General features: G+C 41.0%; 1 protein-coding gene across 1 annotated transcript; it reads right to left on the reverse strand.

Moving 5' to 3' along the window:
• Window positions 1–866: 866 nt before the first annotated feature.
• On the reverse strand, window positions 867–21,517 carry DCAF12 (DDB1 and CUL4 associated factor 12; the record flags this gene model as incomplete). The annotated part of the gene is made up of 8 exons (XM_009874740.1): window positions 867–1,445; window positions 2,308–2,492; window positions 5,736–5,898; window positions 6,360–6,425; window positions 7,478–7,671; window positions 10,150–10,210; window positions 11,562–11,768; window positions 21,263–21,517. Coding segments are annotated over 8 exons (1,290 nt in total), but the record flags the coding sequence as incomplete, so codon positions are not given.
• Between the last annotated feature and the right edge of the window lie 277 nt (window positions 21,518–21,794).

Below are 21,794 nucleotides of genomic sequence, written 5' to 3' on the forward strand. Positions count from 1 at the left end.
TGCTTCACAGCTGGAACTGAAGGGCATCAGACCTATTCCTCCCACTCAGTCCCACATGAAGTTCAAGGGGGTTGGAATGAAGAAGACAGCAGGGGATTTGGGAAAAGACTGAGCCTCTCCTGTTGCAAGCAGGATGACAGTAGATGCTAGTGCAACGTGAGCTAACAGCAACTTGGCTCACCACATGGAAAGCTTCTAGCTCGTGTTAGTTAAGTCCGAGATGCACTCTCTAACCCTGAAGAACAAAAACCAGTTTATTTATTCCATTGGCTTATTAGAGGTGATGGCCAAACAGAACAACTACAACAGAAAGCTTCCACACCCTAGGACAAGAACAGTCCTGGGTTTTAGGCAGTTTATGACGAACATGAGCATACCAAGCAGCATACTAAGGAACCTTGGCTCATCTGGAAAATGGATAGATTTTGTTCATTTTGAATGACTCATGTCCCTAGTGCCCTTTTCCTCTCAGCACCTCAGTGTTAAGCCCTCAACGTCACATCACCCTGCAACAGCCACGCTGCAAACAGCCTACACAAACTCCAGGTGTGCAAGCTGATACCTGGGACAGCCAGAGAAGGAACAAAAGACCAATTTTTGCTCCCAGTACTGCTGAAAACTACAATTCAAATACAAATGCAGTTTTGAGAACTCCTGCATTTACGCAGTTTGGGCCAATGGGCAATACCCCTGGAAAATCCATCCCCGGGCTCCAATGAGTACAGCTTAAAATTACTGTATTCCTCTACACATAAACAGTGTCATTAGACTTGTACTTTTAAAAAATATCATCAACCCAGGCCAGAGCTAGGCTCTGCAGATAAAGTAGTAGCTTATCTCTTATAAATATTTTTAATATTTTTTAATTACAAGTAGTCCTCGCTCTGGGTTATGTAACTGACACAAAGTACCTGCACACATGCAGCCCCTAGACTTTCACAGAAAGCCCAGGAGCAATCACTCTGTAAGAAAGGAATCCTACCTCACAGCAAAGTAGGGGAGGGGGCACATGGCCAAGGTAGCCTAAATGTGGGGGAAGAGTCATTTGGAGTAAATACAATAAAGAGATTGCAAAAACCCTTCATACAAAGGATCAAGGAGATTAAAGCAAAAAAATGGTTCAAAAAGATGTATCAAACTTTTGGAGACCAACAGAAAACTCTGCCAAAAAATAACTTGCATTTAAACCAGAAATCAATAGCATCACACAATTTTGTTGTCAAAAAAAAAAAAAGGAAAAGAAAAGTGGAAATTTTGTCAAGACCAGCATTTATAAAGAGTTGTCATTAGCTCCAGAGACCAGCGTAATTCCCATGAAGTCCTGAGGGAAGGGGGCCTCCTGCCACAAAGAGTTTCGTTCCAGACGAGTCGTAGCAGTGGGTGTAAACAGCATTTGGGAAGAAATTTACGTCAGAAAAATAATTCCTCCAGGTTTCATCACGATTCTGTTGAAGAAAAGTTTAGGTTGTTATTGTTGTCAAATGAACCCAAAACCTTGCTTCACAAAAGCAGAAGGTAGCTTCCAGAACCTAAAAAGGGAACTTTTCCATTGATACTCCCAGAAGCTTCAGACAGATACCTTGAACTGGTATCTGAAGATCCTAGAGTTGTCCTGAAGCTTTTTCTGAGGATATTTGGGCCAAACACTGGACGAAGGGAGATGAAAGGTAGAGACGATAGAGTTTCATTAAAGTTACATCACAGTGATACAAAATATAATGGCTTTGTCTAACTTCTCTACATTAACTGCTTTATGACACCATACAGGAAACTGAACTCAAGCACCTGCCCATGGCATTACTTTAGGAAGCCACAGTTTCTAAAACTGCACACAGTTAAATCTCTCTATCTTTGAATACCAAGTTAAAGTAGCCTAACGACAATATATTTTGTGTTTGAAGTTCTGAAAACTAAGTGTTAGATTACATTAAAAAAAATGTAAAGATTTAAAATTGAACTCATTTATTAATCAGTGCATGCAGACAGTATCATAGAATCATAGACTGGTCTGGGTTGGAGGGGACCTTAAAGATCACCTAATTCCAACACCCTGCCATGGGCAGGGATATTACAGTCAGTATGCCTTATACACTAAAACAACCAACCTTCAATACTCTTTCATAAAACTTTTGCAGAAAGAAATTTTGCAGCACTTGCTGCTTTTCACGATTACAGTTTTTGGTTACCCAATCACTGTTTTGCTGGGACACATTTCACACAACAGCTCCCTTTAGTATAAAAAGAACCAGTTCTTGAGCGCTAGAGCACTCCACCATAAGGGGTCTCCTACAGCCCCGAGCTACTCACCAGCCAGCCTTCCCCAGTAGTCAACTTCAAAATTTCACTTCCTCCTAATTTCTGCTTCTGTCCATAGCAGGCATGTGGGGGCTTTTCATCCAGGAACCTCTGAGCTCTGATGTCGTAAAACAACAAGGAACCCTGCCCCGTTCCCACTGTGATGATGTGCTCGTAGAAGCTCACCGATCGAATACCTGTCAGACGGAGAAGGGACATACAACACAGTAAGGAAGAAGACAGATGCTTTGGCTCTGCAGTGCTGCTGCTTGATGCTTAATATTTTATTTAAGAGGAACTACCTACTACTATTCTCCACAACACATAGGTTTCCGCACTGCCATGGAGCAGTGCTGACAAATCCCATTGACGCTACCGAAACATGACATGTGCTTCTTCCCTTCTCCAAGGCCACCAGCTTAAGTGTAGCTGGTGCAGAGTAAGAAGCTCCATTCTCAGCAGGCCCCAGCTCTGCCAAACAGGCAAAGATCAAACACCATGTAGTATTAGGAGCGGCTTTGTTCTGTCTGCCACGACCCTCTGAGTGAACACACCATGAGCAAGCACGCATCATGAACACCAAACCACAGCCTAAGTAAGTGTTCAGACAGGTGGGGAAAAGGGCAAGTTGTGCCAGCTACGTCCACGTGCCAACTGCTGCCACTGCACCAAGTGGGACTGAACGTCACAAAACTTGTAACATGCCGGAATACACCCAGCAGCGCGTGTGACAGGAGACAGCCAAGAGGTGCAGATGCAGCCAGGCAGTTTCCCTTTCCCCTATGTACAGTCATAACTTAAAAAAAACATCCTCATCCTTCCGCCTCCACAACCTGACGTTACATACACAGCCACCAGCATCCGCAACATACACTTAGAGAACATGCAAGGCTACACTGTCATGCTCCAGATGCGAGGTGAAGTCTTGGCTGCAGGCTGCAGAGGTGAGAAGCCACCATGCACATCTCACACCTGCTGAATTAGATTTACCAGATTCATAAAAGAATGTTCACTTGAATACAGAGAACTACCAATCCATCTGAGCAAGCTGAATACATTTCCCCTCTCCTATCACAAGGGCCTGGCTCTGGCAAACGCATACAGAAAGCTTTAAGCTCTCCGAAATCAGCAAGAACAGTCACTTGGATAAGAGAAGAAGGTGCAAAAGAGGACGTCCTCTTATTTTTGCTCCAGAAGTGTTCTTGACAAGCAACGCAGTAGAACACTTACTCAACAGGAACAGATGATGGAGTATAAAAGCAGATAGCATATACTTTTCAATGCAATTTATTAATAAAAAGCAGAACTGTCGACCTTTCTGCAGTAAAAAAACCCAGAACACTGAAGGAATCTGTAATGTATCCATTACTAAGAGGATGTTTAGGACAGACTTTGAAGAACAGCACTTCAAATTGGTTCCTGAGGGCCTGAAGTACCTCATATTAATCATTCCCATCAAACTAAAAGCACAAACTGTGCCTAGAACTGATTACAGTAAGCCCTCCTATACAGCTAGTGCTCTGTCACCTGTGGACCTGGACTATTTGGGAAAAGAAACTGAGTCTCACTCCATAAAGGCAGGGAGGCTCTGCCAGTCCCAGAAGGAAATGAAGATGCAGTAGTGTATCCTACACAGTAAGTGGACAGAGAGTCCGTGACGCACAAGCTCTGTCCACTACGTTCACATCGCTGCCTTCAGGGTGTGGGGTCAAGGGCACATGACACTGCATGGCACCAAAGCAGTGAAGCAGAAAGCAGCTGCTCCTGTGGATCAGGAGCTGAAGTCCAGGGCCTGCATTTCCCTGTACAGCTGCTAAGGAAAGCAACACTTACAAGATGCACTGAAATGCATTATCTGCCTCCTCATGCAGGACAAGCAGGGTTACTCTGGGTGAAAACCAGCCCTGGTTCCAGTCTTACAAAGCAACCACCTTTCTCTGACCTGCTTCTATGCACAACCCCAGTGATGTGAAGTTAAGGTGGACTTACCACATTCAGCACATGCATTAGGAAGCTGAAGGCTTGTTCAGGTAACACTTCAATGCACTTAAAAGGCAACCTAGGTTTTAGTCTGCAAATCAATAAAGAGCCTGCTTTCTAGAGGTGCTGCAACACTCCAAGTCCCAGTGAGATCAACAAGAAGTTAAAATGCTCAGTATATTGGGAATTAATACTGCTTAAGTGCCTCCATGACTATGCAAAAAATAAAAATACCTAAAAATATCCACCTACTATGCAAAAGAGAAGACAGCATTGAACAAGGGCTTTCTCAAGACATGAACTGGAGATGCCCCAGAGATACCACCTACACACAGATCACACCCCTGCCCCGCAGGGATGCTCGCATACTCAAGGTGGAAGCCACCAGCCACCACCGGGCACCAAGTATTTCAGTATTTCTTTCCTACGATACTGAAGGGTGACAGCGTCAGGATCTCTGCAGAGCTCTTAGGGACAGTGGGTCAGGACAAGGGCTGTTGCTGGTCGGATGTTCAGGTGACAACACGATCTGGTGAAGCACCTTTCCTCACATTACAGAGAGTTCTCCTATATCTGAAAGAAGCAGACCCTGACATTTACCTAGGCAGCACTGTTCAAATACCAGTGATCACATGAATTAAACTTGCCTACATGCGGTCTCTTTGATAACTCGCCCAATGAAGAGATGGATGCCTACAGCCAAGTTAAGTAAGGACTGCACTTACTAGTCTGGGATTAGTACGGTTTAAAATGGGCTTCACAACACAGTGCCTTCTCACGCCTGAAAAGAAGGGGTATGGGAAGAAGCTTATGGCAGCATGTACCCTGCAAGCTCTCAGGCTCAGCCCTCATAAAAAGTGCAATTGGACATACTGCATCCACACCAGAACAACACTACAGGCTGAAATCTGCAAGCTTTTTTTTTTTTGTCCTTTTTTTTCTTTAAAGTGAGCTTTTGTATATTTGAAGCAAATAAATATACATTGAAAATTAGGAGTATCACTTATGACTTTAAGCAAGCATTCACTCACAGCACAGACTCCCAACAGAGCAGACATCCTGCTTTTTTTCCGTTCTCAGAAAAAAATGCCAGAACAAACAGTATTAACAGTGGAATGAAGACTAGATTTGCTTTGAGATGAAGTAGAAGAGTAAGACAGTGAAAAATAAGTAGAAGCAAAATACACATTTTTAAAAGCTCACTAATATTTGGATGGTGTACAATTTAGCTGATCATAAAAGCAGCAGTGTTTATCACTATATTTCAGAGTTGTCTTCATGTTTGATTTGTTGGTTACTCAAGATATACCATCATAAAAACCTAAAGCTACAAATATTATTAATGATTTAGCCTATCCCACGAAAAGCTCTTCCTATTTATTCAGAGCTTATCTTACGGCAGTCTTAACAGCTACATCTGCAACCTGACCATTTGAAGCACCCTTTCACAAGTTTCTTACCACTGCCTCGTTCTTTGGAACAGACGGATTTCACATTGTGAGAAGGCTGTCTGGGATCCAGAAAGGAGACGTGTGCCTGTGATCCTACTGCATACACCGACCACTCCTGACCATAAGCCAAACACACGTTCTCCCTGCAGTATGGCAACTTTGTGGAAAGTAACTGGAAACAGAAGAAATAAAAAGCAATCCAATTTATGAGAAAAAAAGCGCAAGATGTTAATATAACAATTCTGTGAGCTATGTTCAAGGAAGCTGCGGTGATTAAAAAAAAAAAACCAAACAAAAAAAGCCAAATCCACAAAGTGCAGCTAAAACATAAATTCACCGCAAAAACAGAACTTTAAGAGAAAAGGAACAACCTGACCCAGGGAAAAAAGTTCACTTCAGATCAGTCCACACTGAAGAAAGTTAAGAGCACTTCTCACTTTCCAAAACAAGTGGAGTGGGGCACTTCTCTCCTGAGTTCTAATTTTTATGACATTTCATTTTACATAAAGCATTTAGGTATTTGACAACCAGTGTTGTTCCTTTTTTTTAAGCATTTAAAGGAGATGAAGAATAGTGAACAATCTTAACTACTAGGCAATTTTTGCAATTTAACACTAACAAAAAGAAAAGTACCTTTGATATTGTGTGTTCTGCTTTCCAAAGATGAAAATATCCATCTAGGGACACAGCTCCCAGCTCCTTAAAGAAAAAAAAAAAAAGAGAGAGTTAGCTCCTGTACAAATATCCTTACAAACTCACAGTCTCCTAGGCTGCACGCTCTGGATTAAACTCATCCATCAAGATAAATTTTCATTTTATACTGATATTGATAACATGCAATACAGCACAAAGGTGCCAGGTAAGAACTAACAAAATAGTAAATAACCAAAACTAATTTTCAGAAGTATAGATCTTGTTAGACAATTAAACATCAAGTTATTAGACAGTACAAGCTACAGCTGATCATTCTCTTCAGCAGCTCCCACTCTGATTCTGACTCTGAAGTAAACATTTATTTCCAGGCACTAATCTACTGAAAAAAGCTCTATAAAGTCTCCATCACAGAAGAGTAATTAACAGCTATAGTGAAAAATAAAGGCCACAGGAGCACCTTGCTTCTCAGACCACACCCACCTTTGCTTCAGACCTCTGATCTTTGAGGGCAGGTGGAAAAGTAGAGGAGCATGACTTGCTACTCTCATGAGTAATAAGAAGAGATCAGCATAGAGGAGGTTAACATTTACTGTTTGTCGCATGCCAACAAAGTAACACCCAAGCAAGCATGGCGCCTGCCCTTTGTGTCAGTCACTTCACTGGCCAAGCAACCCAGCACCGACTCAGCCATCGAAACAGGAACTGCCCCAGTGTTAGCTGGTCTTCACAAAAGGGGAAGGAAAGCAGCAACAGCACTCAAGAATGGGATTCACGCAGCAAGATACGTTTCGGTGCTTTATCTGCTTCAGGTAAACACTCCTCCGTCTGCCCTGCACAGGTTGCAAGTCTAAAAACAACCCCACAGGAAACTGTTATTTCTGAAAACACTTTTTCCCTCTTTTTACTGGACTTTTCCATTAATGTGGGGCAGAATCAGACATAGATGAAGAATACCACACCTCACATCATTAAGGACAGGAGGGAAAAAAAAAAAAAGGTTGCTTCTCCAGTATTTTTGATTTAGATTTTTTTTTCTCCTTCTTTATTACATACAGACAGTTTTAGGACTTCTCAGCTGTCTGGCTTATTTTACTGACCTTGTTCTTATTGTTGAAAGCCAATGCTCGGACTTTGCAGTTGTCAGGATTGGTGTTCTCCTTGGGGATATCCTTCAGGGCCCGGTGTGTTATGTGGGCATAGACAGGAACTTGAGAGAGGTTATGCCTGGCATCGCTCTTGGACAACACATCCTCTGTAACTTCCCAGAGACCCATCGAACCATCCCGTGAACCTGAATAAATAATCCATAAATAAACAAACAGTCCAACTCATATGCGCATAACTCCACTTTTTTATTAAAAAAGGAATAAACAATAGGGTCTCAAAGAAAGAAAAGATGCTATTAATTTAATCTAACTGAACACACTGTTAGTGCCTATATATTAATTATTATTAGGGAAAAAGTAATTTCACTGAACTGTAAAGTTCATAACATTGTGAACTTGGTGACATCCAGTCTGCCTGCATTGTTTCGACGCAGCTGGATCACCTCATGTATTTTCAAACTGATTAGGATGCATCAAAACCCAGAATCCTGTACAATAATCACCACTGGAGAATCTCACATAGAATAAAGTCAGAGATGACCTAATAGCTTACTCGTTCCTTTACCTGAGTTACCAAGGTGATATTGAATTCCAAGAAAATTTGGTTGGATTTACATCCATTTGATTTCTACCAGTATGCTTATGGATATGTACACACACATTTGTACAGGGAACAGAAACAGCTATTTTAAACAACAATTTGTACCAATTTGGATGAAATCCATTTTAAAAATTATTTTGCTAAGAACCTGCACAGCTTCTTGTTTAAAGAACATAACATAGGGAATGGGGTTATTTTTCTCCTGAACACTCTAATCCAAAAATGTAAATCAGTGAGAGTAACGATACAGGATGAAGAAAGCTGAATGACTTTGGTTCATAGATCAACACAAGCTTAATCCAAGGCCCTATACCCAATCCCTTCTGGAATTTAGGGAGCTCACTTCCATCTAAGTCAGCCCTGACAGATTCGACATGAAGAACCTCAATTTCTTCCCTACAACATGTGAAAAAACACAACCCTTTTTCTGTCACAGGGAATGCATGAGGATGCCAGAAACCACTCAGTACATCAGACGATTAAATTTATACGCTTTGGCACATCCTGGGCAATAAGCTGCAAAGACAGTTAAGCAAAACACTGTGTAGCAATAAAGGTGATCCAGCAGAGCAGAGAGGATTCAGCCATTTGCCACTACCATTTACTACAGCTAAACACAAAAGAGCGTCCTGATGACAGTTGCATAGCAGCAGGCAGCACGTGACACAACATCCTGACACTCTGTTTACAGGCTGATGATCTTAATGGCACTTAGTCTTGTTTTTCTCTGGAGGCTGAATACTCAGCAGTAGAATTTCTAAACATCTCAACATACTTTAGGAGGAAGCTGTCCCTTTTAATAGCCCTAGCAGGGGAAAAAGTCAATCTACGTGGTTCAACTGGTTAGCCCTGATGCCAAGGAGAATATCATTTGTAACCCCAGGCTCATGTTATCCAAGGAATTGTTCATCCCAGATACAGATGAAACTGAACTCTAAGATTAAACCATTGGAAGTTAGTTGTCTTTGTTTTCTCCTGATTAAAGATAATTTTCAGAACTTCACTGTTCTGAATAACTCAGTTTAGCAATCAGACGCTTTCAACAACTTTCCCTGGTGTCTCAGCTTTGGAGAATCTACATCCTGCTGTAGGCACCGTACAGCACAGAACACGTCCGTCTTCTACTCACACCTCGACCCAAGCACGCAGAAAACACTGAGAGCAACACAGCTCAATCTCACATGTGTCTCTATTCGACTGGGTCCTTATCTTTCCCTTGGATATCTGTAATCATCTTTGCTGTTCTCTTCAAATTTAGTAGCTGATTGCTTATTTAATGCCATTATTCGGGTTGAAGACTTGCAAGGATCAGCTTCTAAATTCAAAATCAAATAGCAGGATTAGCTTTTGCGGTTTAAAAACAAAACCAAAACAGAAATCACTAAACTAACACTTCAAGTACCTAATTTTTATACTAGACTGTTAGAATTTTCTGTCACTTGCAGTTTGACAGCTCCTTGTATAGAATACTATGTCCTGTTAGCACAGAAAGACATTAAACTACTAAATTAATGCAATAATATATTAGTATTGCTGCCTTTTCCTAAGTAACATGACATTGCACTGACTATCCAACCAGTTCTAAAAAGTCAATGACTGATCTTTTCTGTTACAGCCTTCTGTATTAACTGCCATAGTGTAAGTGCATACACACACACAAACACACACAACTGCACAGATATTAAGGAAAAATCAGTTTTGTCATATTTAGTCTCTTATAAGATTTCAGGAAGCTGCTACTGCTGTATTTCAAAGTTATTAACTGACAACCAACACCCCTCTTGTGTGGAATCCTTCCCTGTAACTCCTTCTGTGTAGAGATCCTCTCATGGCAACTCCTACCAGTGAGATAGTAATATTCCCTCTGACACTAGAAAAATCTAAGCTAAACTAGGGCCCTACAAACAAAACAGAATGAAACACTGCACTAAGACCAAGAAAGGTTTAAATAGCCAAGGTAGTTCCAAGTTCAAATGCTCTCATAAAGATGCTTCCCCAATACCCATCAAGCGTTGTACATCAGTATAAAACTCTGGAGAGGAAAAAAACCCCCTGACTTTACCAGAAACAGCCATAGTATCACTGATCCATGCAATTGAAAATATCCAGTCCTTATGTCCATCCTAAAAAAAAAAAAAAAAGAGACAGGTTTACCTGTGCCCATTATCTACTGTAGGTGATCCTGCTCTGGCAGGGGGCTGGACTAGATGATCTTTTGAGGTCCCTTCCAGCCCCTGACATTCTGTGTTTCTGTGATTATACTCTGGCGTAACCTCAGAGCAGACCAGAATGCTTCACTTTGATTTTTAGTACAAACTCAGGACAGACCTACATTAAAAGCCCATAGATAAGATTCCCAGTAACAAGATGGAGCCATTTAAGTACCTAAAACTTTTTTTTTTTTTAATTTTGAAGTGTATAATTAATAGAGAGCTATTAGGTGATGGAAAATAAATGTCTCTGACCAAGGACAAATTGATCTCAATTTCAAGCACTTACATTTTTCCATTCTGAAACCAGCATTCTTTACTCCTGTAAGGTAGCTACACACTTTTATTTCCTCAAATGCACATCCCTACTATAAAAAAATAGCCAAAATCATCTGTTTACAATATATGACCTACAGATTATTTTTTCCAGACTATTAAAGAATCTTTTCTTTTGCAGGTGAGAAACCTGTGGGGGGAAAAAAGAGTGGACCAGAAGGCTCTAGCTCTGTTTGCAAAGCTGCAGAGTCATAGCAGCACACAAATGCTTAGCAAGTCAAATCTTCCAAGTCAAGCCTTTCTGCAGCTGGTTATCTGCTACTCCAGAAAATCTGCCTGACCTCTGCTGTTGTAGTTAACATCTATGTGAAGTCCTGAATAAAAAGGTGAGATGAGAGAGAAGTGCTTACAGAACACCACTATACTCATTTCAGCTTTTTTCTTTTTAAGACTTGCCATTTTAAGAAAGACCTCATGACATTTCAGAAATATAAGCAATACCAGAGTCTATCAAACTGCCGTTAAGACATTAGGTTAGAACTAATCCTCAAAGCCAAGATCCACCTCTGCAATAATATATACATAAGCTACACTGGAGAAGAGTAAAATCTGAAAAACTGTTCCACTTCTCAACTTTTCAAAAAAGCTTTTTCACTAAAACTAGTTTCAGAGGTCATCACCACCATTAGACTTTAACATCTGGGATTTTGTTATATTTTCAGTGCTTAAGAGAAATCTGAATTACACCTGAATGAGAGTGAGCAAGAAAAAAAAACTGACTGAGAACTGTCTCACTTTTACGTACTCACTCATATTTAAGATACCTCATAAAAAAAAAAACAAACCAAAACCACCCCCCCAAATTTAACCAGAAATGTTTTCCACCTTTCGGAAATTTACTCTCCTAACCTTGTTCTGATGTCAGGCACTTTCAACTAGTAATCCTTGTAAGTGACAGGATAAACCTTTCCCGAATACTCCCACTTACATCTCCCACACAGACAGGATCGAGCGTAGGCAGACGATAAACTGCAAGACTGTTGGGGTTGTCTCCACCTGTGGCCAGAAGGGTCCTTGAGGGGTTGAGCTCAATGGCATGAATACCACATCCCTGCTGGTTCACAATGCCAGGGTCCCGATCTTTCAGAATAGGAATCTTGGTAATTTGTCCAGTCTGGACATCGACTACAAATAACTGGGGGGAAAAAAAAAAAACACAAAACAAACAAAACACCCCAATAGGAGATGCATGTCAACATCAAACAGATAAGAAAAACAAGATACTCAAATACATTCTTTTCAAGTGGTAACCCAGAACTGCTGCAAGTGTGGCTGAAAAAACACACAAATTCATTCTTAAAACTAACAATTACAGCAAAGTTTATTCCAATCATCCTATTTTGTTTACACAGTGATGGAAGAGAGAAGATGTGAATTTGTCATTGAAAGTTTCCCATTTAATAAAATCCTTGAATTTAAAAAAAAAAAATCCCCCATTCAATATTGTGACAGAACAATATCGTTTTCCAGTTTCCCTGGAAGAAACCCACCTCAAAGCAGCCAGTAAGCCTCAGTGGGCTTAGCGCAAGTCTCCTGCCTCCTAGACAAGACACTTACCGTGAAGTTTTCACTTTGGCAAACTGACATATTATACATTTATATAATTAGAGTTTATTTTCAGGTGAGACACAGAGAATAGCAACTAAATATAGCACCTTTGGTGCAACATCTAAAAAAAGATATCTGGCTACATATCTCATCCTGCAAAAAAGACAAGAAATTAGAGCTCTATGTCACTATCCCCCTGGCAGAAAACTCAGTTATACCTACAACTCTTCAGACAGACAGCATTGCACCCAGAGTAATGTCAGCTCAAACTTATGCAACCATATGGTTACAAACTAAACCAGAACAAATGTTTACACTGCCTGCCAAAGCACACTTTGATGTAGGAGGGTCTTATGCTGGATCACTCCACAGACATTGTTCAGAGGGCAGCTGCACTAACAGCAAATAGGTCTAACAGGGCTTTGTCCCAACGCGCTGAGAAAAAACGTGAGTGAAAGAACAAAGTGGAGGATAGGAAGCTGACTTGGAATTAAGTGATGTAGAATCACAGCCCAAGATTATAATTATATTCTACAACCTCTACTCCACCCATCAAGTTTGCTCTCTCTGTCACCAAAGAATATAGTTTCAAAGCCTATGGAAGCCAACTGAAGAAAGAGAAGACAACAAAGAAAAAGAAAACTAATGCCAATTTAAAAAATGCACAACCTTAGGAAATTGTTCTGAAATCCTCTGTCAAATATTTCTGCAAGGCCAGAAGAGAAATCTAGAGGTTCTCAGACAGAAGTTAAACTTACAAGTTGCTTTTGGTGAACTCTCATATGAATCATAGAATGCATTGGGCTGGAAGGGACCTTTAAGACCATTAAAGGTCATCCAGTCCGACCTCCCTGCAGTGAGCAGGGAGATCTTCAACTAGATCAGGTTGCTCAGAGCCCCATCAAGCCTGACCTTGAATGTCTCCTGTGAGGGAGCCTCCACCACCTCTCTGTGCAACATGTGCCAGTGTTTCACCACCCTCATTGTAAATAACTTCTTTCTAACATCTAATCTAAATCTGCCTTGATCCAGTTTAAAACCATTGCCCCTCATCCTGTCACTACACACCCTTGTGAACACTTCCTCATCAGCTTTCCTGCAGGCCCCCTTCAGGTACTGTAGTTCTGCTCTTTAATTAAAAAACACCCAACCAACCACCACCAAAAAAAACCCATTCAACCCCCCAAAAACTCGACTAAAAACCAAAAAACAAACGCAATAAAATTTAGCAGCATATCTATCACCCTTGATGTAGTGAACTAGCAGATTACCAATGTCAAATCAAAACCTGACAAAATACGGTACATTAAACTCATTCTGCAGAGAAGGCTGAAATCCATTCATTGCTATTTCTGTGTTGTGTTCAAGAATTATTTATCACCTTCGACCCACAAGTGATCTTCCTCTGTTGGCAGCAGTCTGGCACAAACAGACGACTGTTCCCCCAGGGACCAAATTTTCATGTTTAGTTCTTTATTTTGCACACAGGTGTGAGGTCAGGCAACAGCTGAAGCGCAGATGAGTAGGAGGGAGGCACTCCTCCCTTGTCCCAAGCCATACATTGCAGTTCCCTGCCCTGCTGGTAAAACCAGAATGCACACAGCAGCCCCCCTGGTGTAAGCACCTCCCTGAAAATTAACACCTGTACAGCACAATTAGGACCCGTAATTCCCTCTCCTCTAATCCTCCATTGTCCTTCCTCTAAGAGCATATATCCTTATTTCCTCCTCACTACTTCCTTCCAGCAGAAATGGTCAATTCCATGCCTCGTTCTCCTTCAACTACTAAAAAAAAACCACCAAAAAAATCAACAGTTAAGTACCTAAGATCAAGGCTTGCAGGTGTCACCTGCAGGTCCTAAAGCCGGCACCAAAGTGTTAATTAGGAAACACCCTCACACCTCAGGATGACCACGGAATTCAGAAAATCGTGCTTCAGCTCTAAGAGATTCACACTTGGAAGAGTATCTCAACAGGCATGAGGACTGAAATTAAAAACCCTTCACATTCTCCAGTCTGACACCACTGTCATATATCTGCGGTTGAAATCAAGTTAAGAAAGACGCAAAATCGCTGTAACTAAACTCTAATTCGACTGAAAACATAAAGAACATGGACACATACACAATGTTGAAGCATCAGACCCTCACATTTCTGCTCTTCAATCTCAACATCATTGTCCTATTAACAAGTTTCTAAATTACAATACTCTTAGAAACAGCAACCGGACATGTTTCTTGCAGTGCTTTCACCTGTCTGTACCCCAGTGTAATCCATTGTCAGCCCTTGAATTGCTTTGTCATTTCCTCACTTTTCTCCTCCAGTTGCACAGTATTATTGTAGCCAGAACAGCAACGGCTCTTGGGGCAAAAAACTCCGCACACTGAAGGGACTGGTTTTGTAGTTTAAGCTGTACAGTTCTCTAAGCGGTAACTTCTCCCCTTTCTTGGTAAGGAACTTGGAACACTGTGGGTGGTTTAAAAACAACTACCACCTCGCCAGAATAAAATTAGCCAGCACTGTCTGTGTATGCTATGACTCTTGCATCACCTGGGGCAGGACAGGAAGCCAGAAGCTCGCATTTGCAAGCTGCACTACTGATCGCCAAGAATTCTTCCCTGTAGATCCAACAAACGGAAACCAAGAGAAGCCAAACAGCTCTTAGACACTTCTAGAGCAAAAGAGGGAGAAATAAGAGTTTTAAAGCCACTACACTGAATAAAGTACAAAACAGCTGACTGCTTTTAAACAAGCATGGCATACTATGATATTAATCTGAAGAAAAAACAGAAATTGGTCTAATTCTTCCAAGCAAATTGGTGCCTTCACTACTCTTGAAATAAATGCCTCTGTAAAGCATCTCCAAATCAGCCTGGACTCTGTCTTGACAAAGTCATCATAGCCAAACTATAACTTTTTTTCCTTATCTTGAGCAAGAACAAGAACTTATTTTCTGGTTACTCGTTACACAGAAACTAAAAATCAGGCCCAAAAACTTTTCCTGAATGCAGTAAACCACCACCAGCCTCTGAACTGTGCATATTTTTACCTTGATTTTAAAAATTCACATCCTGCCAGTAAAATATATGCACGTCAGCCACTGGTGTGTCAAATAACATCCAGGAGTTACCAAGCCCGGACTCCTTTGGTCATCTGCCCGAAGTCCAAGGACCACACTTCACTTGTTAAATATGATGCAGGCTCAGCCTTCATGTTCTCTGCAAGACAGTCTTGTTCTAACAAGGAAAAAGGCTGAATGATATGATAAAGACAAATATCTCCTCCCTCCCCGTTTGTTTTTTTTTTTAGATTTGTAAAACAGGTCAGACATAAAGGTTGCAACAGTGCTATCACTCTGGAATTAAGGCAGACAGGCACAGTTTGGTACTACATTTGGCCCTGCTCTTCACACCCCCTAAGATTACCAGCTGTATGCTTATTCTTCTTTTGCTTTGTAGAAGTGGCAACAAGTCATTTCAGCAAACAGCTCTCATACAATTGCTGTGTGGATATTCCCTTTTCAAACTGGTTACGATCAAGTTAATGAACTGCCCCACTTCATTGACCCAGGAACTTCATCAGTTTGCCAAAAGTAAGGAGTATGGCAGGGAATCAAGCATCTGAGGACCAAAGTCTCAACTGCAAAAATCCATCCTCTTATATATGATAGGGAGAGCAGAACTGTTTGACAAACTCTTCCATCAAGTTCACCTCCATTTTTTGATCTCTCTTACAGAGACAGTTTAGGGGCGGGAAAAAACCCCAAACTACAAAGCTACTGATTCATTAAACGTAAGTGCTCTTCCCATGCATCTTAAACTGAGAAGGGCAACAAAGCTGGTGAGGGATCTGGAGAACATGTCTTATGAGGAGGGGCTGAGGGAACTGGGGCTATTTAGTCTGGAGGAGGCTGAGGCGAGACCTTATCACTCTCTACAACCTGAAAGGAGGTTGTGTAAGGAGGTGGGCGTTGGTCCCTTCTCTCAAGTTACAAGTGACAAGCCAAGAGAAAATGGTCTTAAATTGTGCCACGGGAGGTTTAGATTGGATATTGGGGAAAATTTCTTTACTGAAAGAGTGGTGAGGCATCAGAACAGGCTGCCCAGGGAAGTGTGGAGTCACCATGCTTGGAGGTGTTCAAAAAAAACATGTAAACATGGCACTTCGGGACATGGTTTACTGGTCATGGTGGTGTTGGAGTGACAGTTGGACTTTATGATATTAGAGGTTTTTCTAACCTTAATTATTAATGGTTCTATGAAAGCATTGACTTTATACAGCAAGATTAAAAACCAGGCTTATGAAATGCCTTTTCAAGGCAGCACATAGATGTGTCCTCTGCTGCTTCCCCTGCACACAGAACAGCAGATGAACTCGCAGCCCTGTTTTTCAGCTGATAGCCAAAACAATCAGAAAAAAACAAAGGGTGCCACCCTGAGCTACAGCATGTAGGACAGACATAGATATACAAGGCACAAAGGACGTGTATGAAGGAGACTGTTCTTCATGCAAAAAGTGCTCATAGCATGATCTGTGCCCCAACTCTTCATGTACTGCCCTCAGAAATCACAAGCACACTCTTGTCATTCATACTAACATTTGAAAGAAACCTAAGGTAAGCACATTGCCTTGCTAAAAATAGAGTCACTAAGAGTGGTGATTCAGTTTCACAATTGGCATAAGTTAATCTTCAAGAATCCATGCACTTCTGCCCCAAACACCCAAACAGTCTCTCCAGCCTTGCATCAGCAACTATTGCTCAGGTAGCTGCAAGGTCAGCTGGATTCTATCTCTGTCCTCCGTGACAACTACAAGAAAACATCCGCTTCTGCAAGAGCACAGCTCCAGACCAGGTGAAGCTGCTCACAAAAATTTCAGCCTTAGCCAAGCTGGAAAATGACATTCTTGTTCTCCTTCAAATCTGTTTTTTGCTCACAAAACAACAAAACCAAGAAAATGCTTACAGTGTTATTACACCAATACTCTTGCTAGTCGCACCAAGCAGCATTGCTCGATTTTCTCCACCACTCATTCTTACCTTTTATTCAGATTGTAAATCTCTCTCTTCTCCATGTTCATAAAACACTTGGCATAAGTTTTTTTACTGTTCTATTGCAGTACAGATTTACTAACATATACCAAGTCCCAAAGAAACACGAGCACTTTAAATACCAAGTTATCAAACTCGCAGGACTCCTTTCCAGCGGAGACCAAAACATACATTAATCTTAGCACAAGACGTACTCACAGGTTGTACAGTACAGGTGATCAGTTAGGTAATGGCCTTGCACATCCTCTGTGAGAGTCCAAAGAGAAACAACCTAGATAAAGGAATCAGCTTAGAAGTAAGTAGCAGTAAAAGCAGCCAGTTGACTGGCTCTGAGTTCACATTTGCAGAGACAAGACCATGCGATCAGACACTCCACCTTGCTATGAAACTCTGAAGCACTACTAGCTAATGGGCATACGCTTTGATGTCACTGAATTTGTTCAGTGCCAAAACCGCATTTGTCAGTTTTTATTTGTGTCTTGCCCTCCGTGTCTAATTTCAGAAGGCTGGCAGACAGCTAACACAGATTGACAGATGGCAAAGGATGGAGAAGCGGGAGACTTCTGCTAAAGGGCATCTCTACCACCCACACCATACCTGGCACAGAAACTACCAGACTCTGAATGGGTATCACATGCAGTTGACAGACAATCAAATACTCTTGAGACGAGAAACAACACCTGGCTATTTACTCACACGCCACTGAAAGAGAGGTGAGTGGAAGCATCAGTTATGGGCATCAGAGGTTTACTTACACTGAGTTTTGGTCATTCTTCAGTGGACTTTAAGTAGCGTTACAAACTGGGGGAGCATGACTTCTCATTCCCTCACTGGGATCAGAAACAAGCAGACTTCTCGATTCTTTGTTATATGTGCAAAGCTAGAAGATGTGTTAACTTGCAAAGCAAGCAGAAATCATTTTCCTGGTAGAGAGTTCATTATCACGGATGGCAGAGTTACTGTACGCTGCATTCTCACCACTACAACCCTGGTCTTGAAAGACTAGGTTATAATTGTATGGGATGCATAGAACAGATAAAGGATCTCCTGAACAAACTAAAAGTCTCTAAGAAGGAAAAAGAGCTAGTTATTTACAGCAGAGCATCCAAGAGATCACATGAATCTACCAAAGAGAGAAAAGGTATCAGCTGGTTTTCAGAAACCAACCCATTCATGCCTTGGAAAAGCCACCTGGGAAACCAGAAGAGAGCATTCAGTAAGGAATTTTTTAAACACAAAGATACCTATCCAGCCTGCTTGGAAAATAATTTTCTAAAAATGTATTAATAAAAGGCAAACAAAACTTTTAGATTTGAGATGCAATTGTATTTTCAAGCAACTGAAAACAAATAAGCTTCTTGTAGTTAGGGAATAACTTACAGATCTCTCTTTTTTCATCCTTCATAACTAGCAAAAGAATTGTATTCTGAACACACACACACACAACTAAGGGAACAAAAGAAGCTGCAAAATTATTAGTGGAACTTCTTTTAAGAAGCAATTTTATTCTTTATCATCTCCTGAAATGGTAATAAAATAGAAAACCTCAAACTTTAGCAATCTTATGTTCAGTGTTTTCAGTTGCCATAAGCTTGTCTCCTACCTAAGTCTCAAAGTTTCTCTAAAAGCTTGAACAAGAGATGTTGATTACAGACAGTATCTTCTTCTGATACTTTGGTAATTTGGATGCCCTGGTGACACACCCTAAATGTCTGCACCTCTTGGAGGTTTGCCTGCTCATTCATTTGAATTTGAAAAATATGATGAAGCAGCCCATTGCATACACAATCAAGGGGATTCTAGCAACCATCCTGCGTCGGAAAAGCACAGGTGATTGTGTTTCAATTTTTACGCACCTGAATGCTTGTATAGGTTCCATAATTCTAAATCTGTCACAAAAAGCATGCACCTTTAAGAAACCCAAACATCTGACTTAGAGCTAGCCAAGAGCAAGCACCAGGATCCACTGGAGAAAAGTTATTTCATACACACAATGACACCATGGGGTATTTTAAAGATAAAAAAGTTACCCCAAATTATTAAACTAGTTATAATTCTCAATAAAAATGAGCAACTCATGGAGCACTCCATATTTTGCCCAGTGTTAACAGTGACTAGTATTGTAAAGTGACTAAAAGCAAACCTACTCCTCTATGACAAGAGTATATTTTTGTTTTGTTATTAAAAACTCTGAATCCTTATGGCACAACACAGCCAAGGGCAATTTATAAATTAAATGCTAGAAGCTTTCAGTGCCACATGCAAGCTTGATTAAACTAACCGCTACAGCTTTTCTGTTGCATTAACTTTAATTACATGCAACTCCAGCGCAGTGAGCCCCTTTAAAGTCAACCAAGTCATTTTAGAGCTACTTCCAACTTAAATACCACAACTTCAGTGTATGAGAACCAGCCAAGGAATTCTTCTTTATTAGGTCACTTACTCAGGAGATGAGAGAGAAAGTCTCATAATTAGAGTGTAGAGTTTAACGCTCTACTTGTTCAAATATGAACACAAAGCACCCAAGCTAAAGCTATTACAGTATTCATAATTCATACACAATCTTTCAGAAGGCTGAAGTGACTTCTTTTGTAATCATATTTTGCTTAATAAAAAGATGAGGTCCATCTGTAACGTTAAATCTAGCTGCAGAAGCACACAATTCGCTGCAGTGTGTGTGTAGGTAACAACAATATAGTTGAATCCCTCTTCAGTTCTGCGATTGTTGGGTCCCAAACAATTTTCTGCGAGATTGCATTAACAGTGCACTTGCCCATTTGTCTTCGCTGCAGCGGTGCTGAAAGTATATAAGTTACAGAACACAGCAAAATTGTTGCAGCTCTATAAAACACATGGTCATCTTGCAATAGTAAGCAAGATTTTGGAGAGCTTGTGTTATCTCCTGTAAGCTGTTTCATGGGCAATGCTGGCTGCTGACCGTCCAAGGCAATGAACACACATAGAATCTCTTTGCCTCCTTTTTCTACGTCAGGCTTATTCCTGTTAAAAGGTTGTTTTGTTTATACAGTTACTGCATGAAAGCCTCCCGCTGTGCAACTATGAATAATAACAGATCACCTGAAATTAAAAAAAACCCCACCAACACTGTTTCTTGCAATTCAGATCACCGAACATGGCTTTTGCACAAAAAAAACGTTAAGGCAAAGAAACAATCACACCAACTGATATACTCTGAGGTTTTAAGACCTGTTCGATCTATATATCCCTTACAATGCTCAATTCACTTCTGTGGCACTAACCAACTTCAAAAGAACAAATCTGGGATTTTGCACTAGTTCAGTCAGAACTTCATATGTGAAATTGTAATCTCAACCAACGAAGCCAGGCTACTAACTCATTTTAAGAGTCTGAAGAGGCTTCAATTTTTGCTGAAGCATATAACAGTACACAAACAAGAGAAGTTATTTCAACACTGAAAATGGATTTAGAGTGAAAGAGCACAAAGTCAACAAGCAAAGGATAACCCTGAACATCCAAAATTCATTTCTAAAGCTCGGAACATTTCTAGCTACCCTGACAAATATCTGGAACGTAACCACAGTTTTTAGTTTTGTATCAACTTTGCAAAATTCTCAGCACAGAACCATACGTAAAACCAAATCATACAAGACTGAGCACAATTCAAAAAAAGACCTAATAGCGACTTCAGCCAGGCATGTTATCTACCATTTGTCAAAGCTAGTGCCATTCATTAGGTTTCCATTTGCAGAACAAGAACAAGATGAAAGATCCAGCCCCACTGTTACTCTCCATCCTACAAACAGATGCACATCCTCCATACAGATTGCACATGCATCCAGACTATCTGTATCTAGGTACAGGCCTCACACTAGGACAGTACCCTAAACAGGACACTGTTAAGCACTACCTTCTCTCAAAATCAACTGCGCTCAATTTTCACTCCACTCCTAATTAGTTCCTAATATTTTCCTTGGCAGTCTACATACTTTGATTACGTCACTTTGGGGTGGAATGATCAACAGAGGGAAGTGAAAGAGAGCCCGCACTTACGGTGTTGCACTTTGTCCCACACACCACTTGTCGGTGGTTCAGCCACTGGGAGGCAAACACTTTATTAAGGGTCCCAAGGTGAAATTCTCTCTCCTTCAGGAGTCTGGGAAGCTGCTGGGCTGCGTATCCGTGCAACAAGTGGTGATAGCTGGACTCATTCTGCATCCTGACCTCTCTACCTTTCAGGTAGTACACCAGAGACCTTTTCGCCGGGGCGAGTCTTTTCCTCTTGTGAACTGAGTGAAGACACCCATGCTGTGGAAAATAAAACACAGAAGTTAGATAAAGCAACTACAACAAACTTCAGACACGATCCTTCCAAACCCAGAGATAGTCAAAACAAAACACAAGTATTCCAAACTACCCACAGAACACTGCAAATGAAGATTAACTTCAACACACGGATACAGACTTAAAACATAAAAGCTAAATATAAATATCGGCTAAAGAAATAACACAGTGACATAACAACAGTTCACACGCATTGGGCCAGACGCTTATAGAAGAGGAAGCCCGTGAAGCGCTTAAAGAG

The sequence above is a fragment of the Apaloderma vittatum genome, unplaced genomic scaffold, assembly GCF_000703405.1.
Source record: "Apaloderma vittatum isolate BGI_N311 unplaced genomic scaffold, ASM70340v1 scaffold12458, whole genome shotgun sequence".
NCBI lineage: Eukaryota > Metazoa > Chordata > Aves > Trogoniformes > Trogonidae > Apaloderma > Apaloderma vittatum.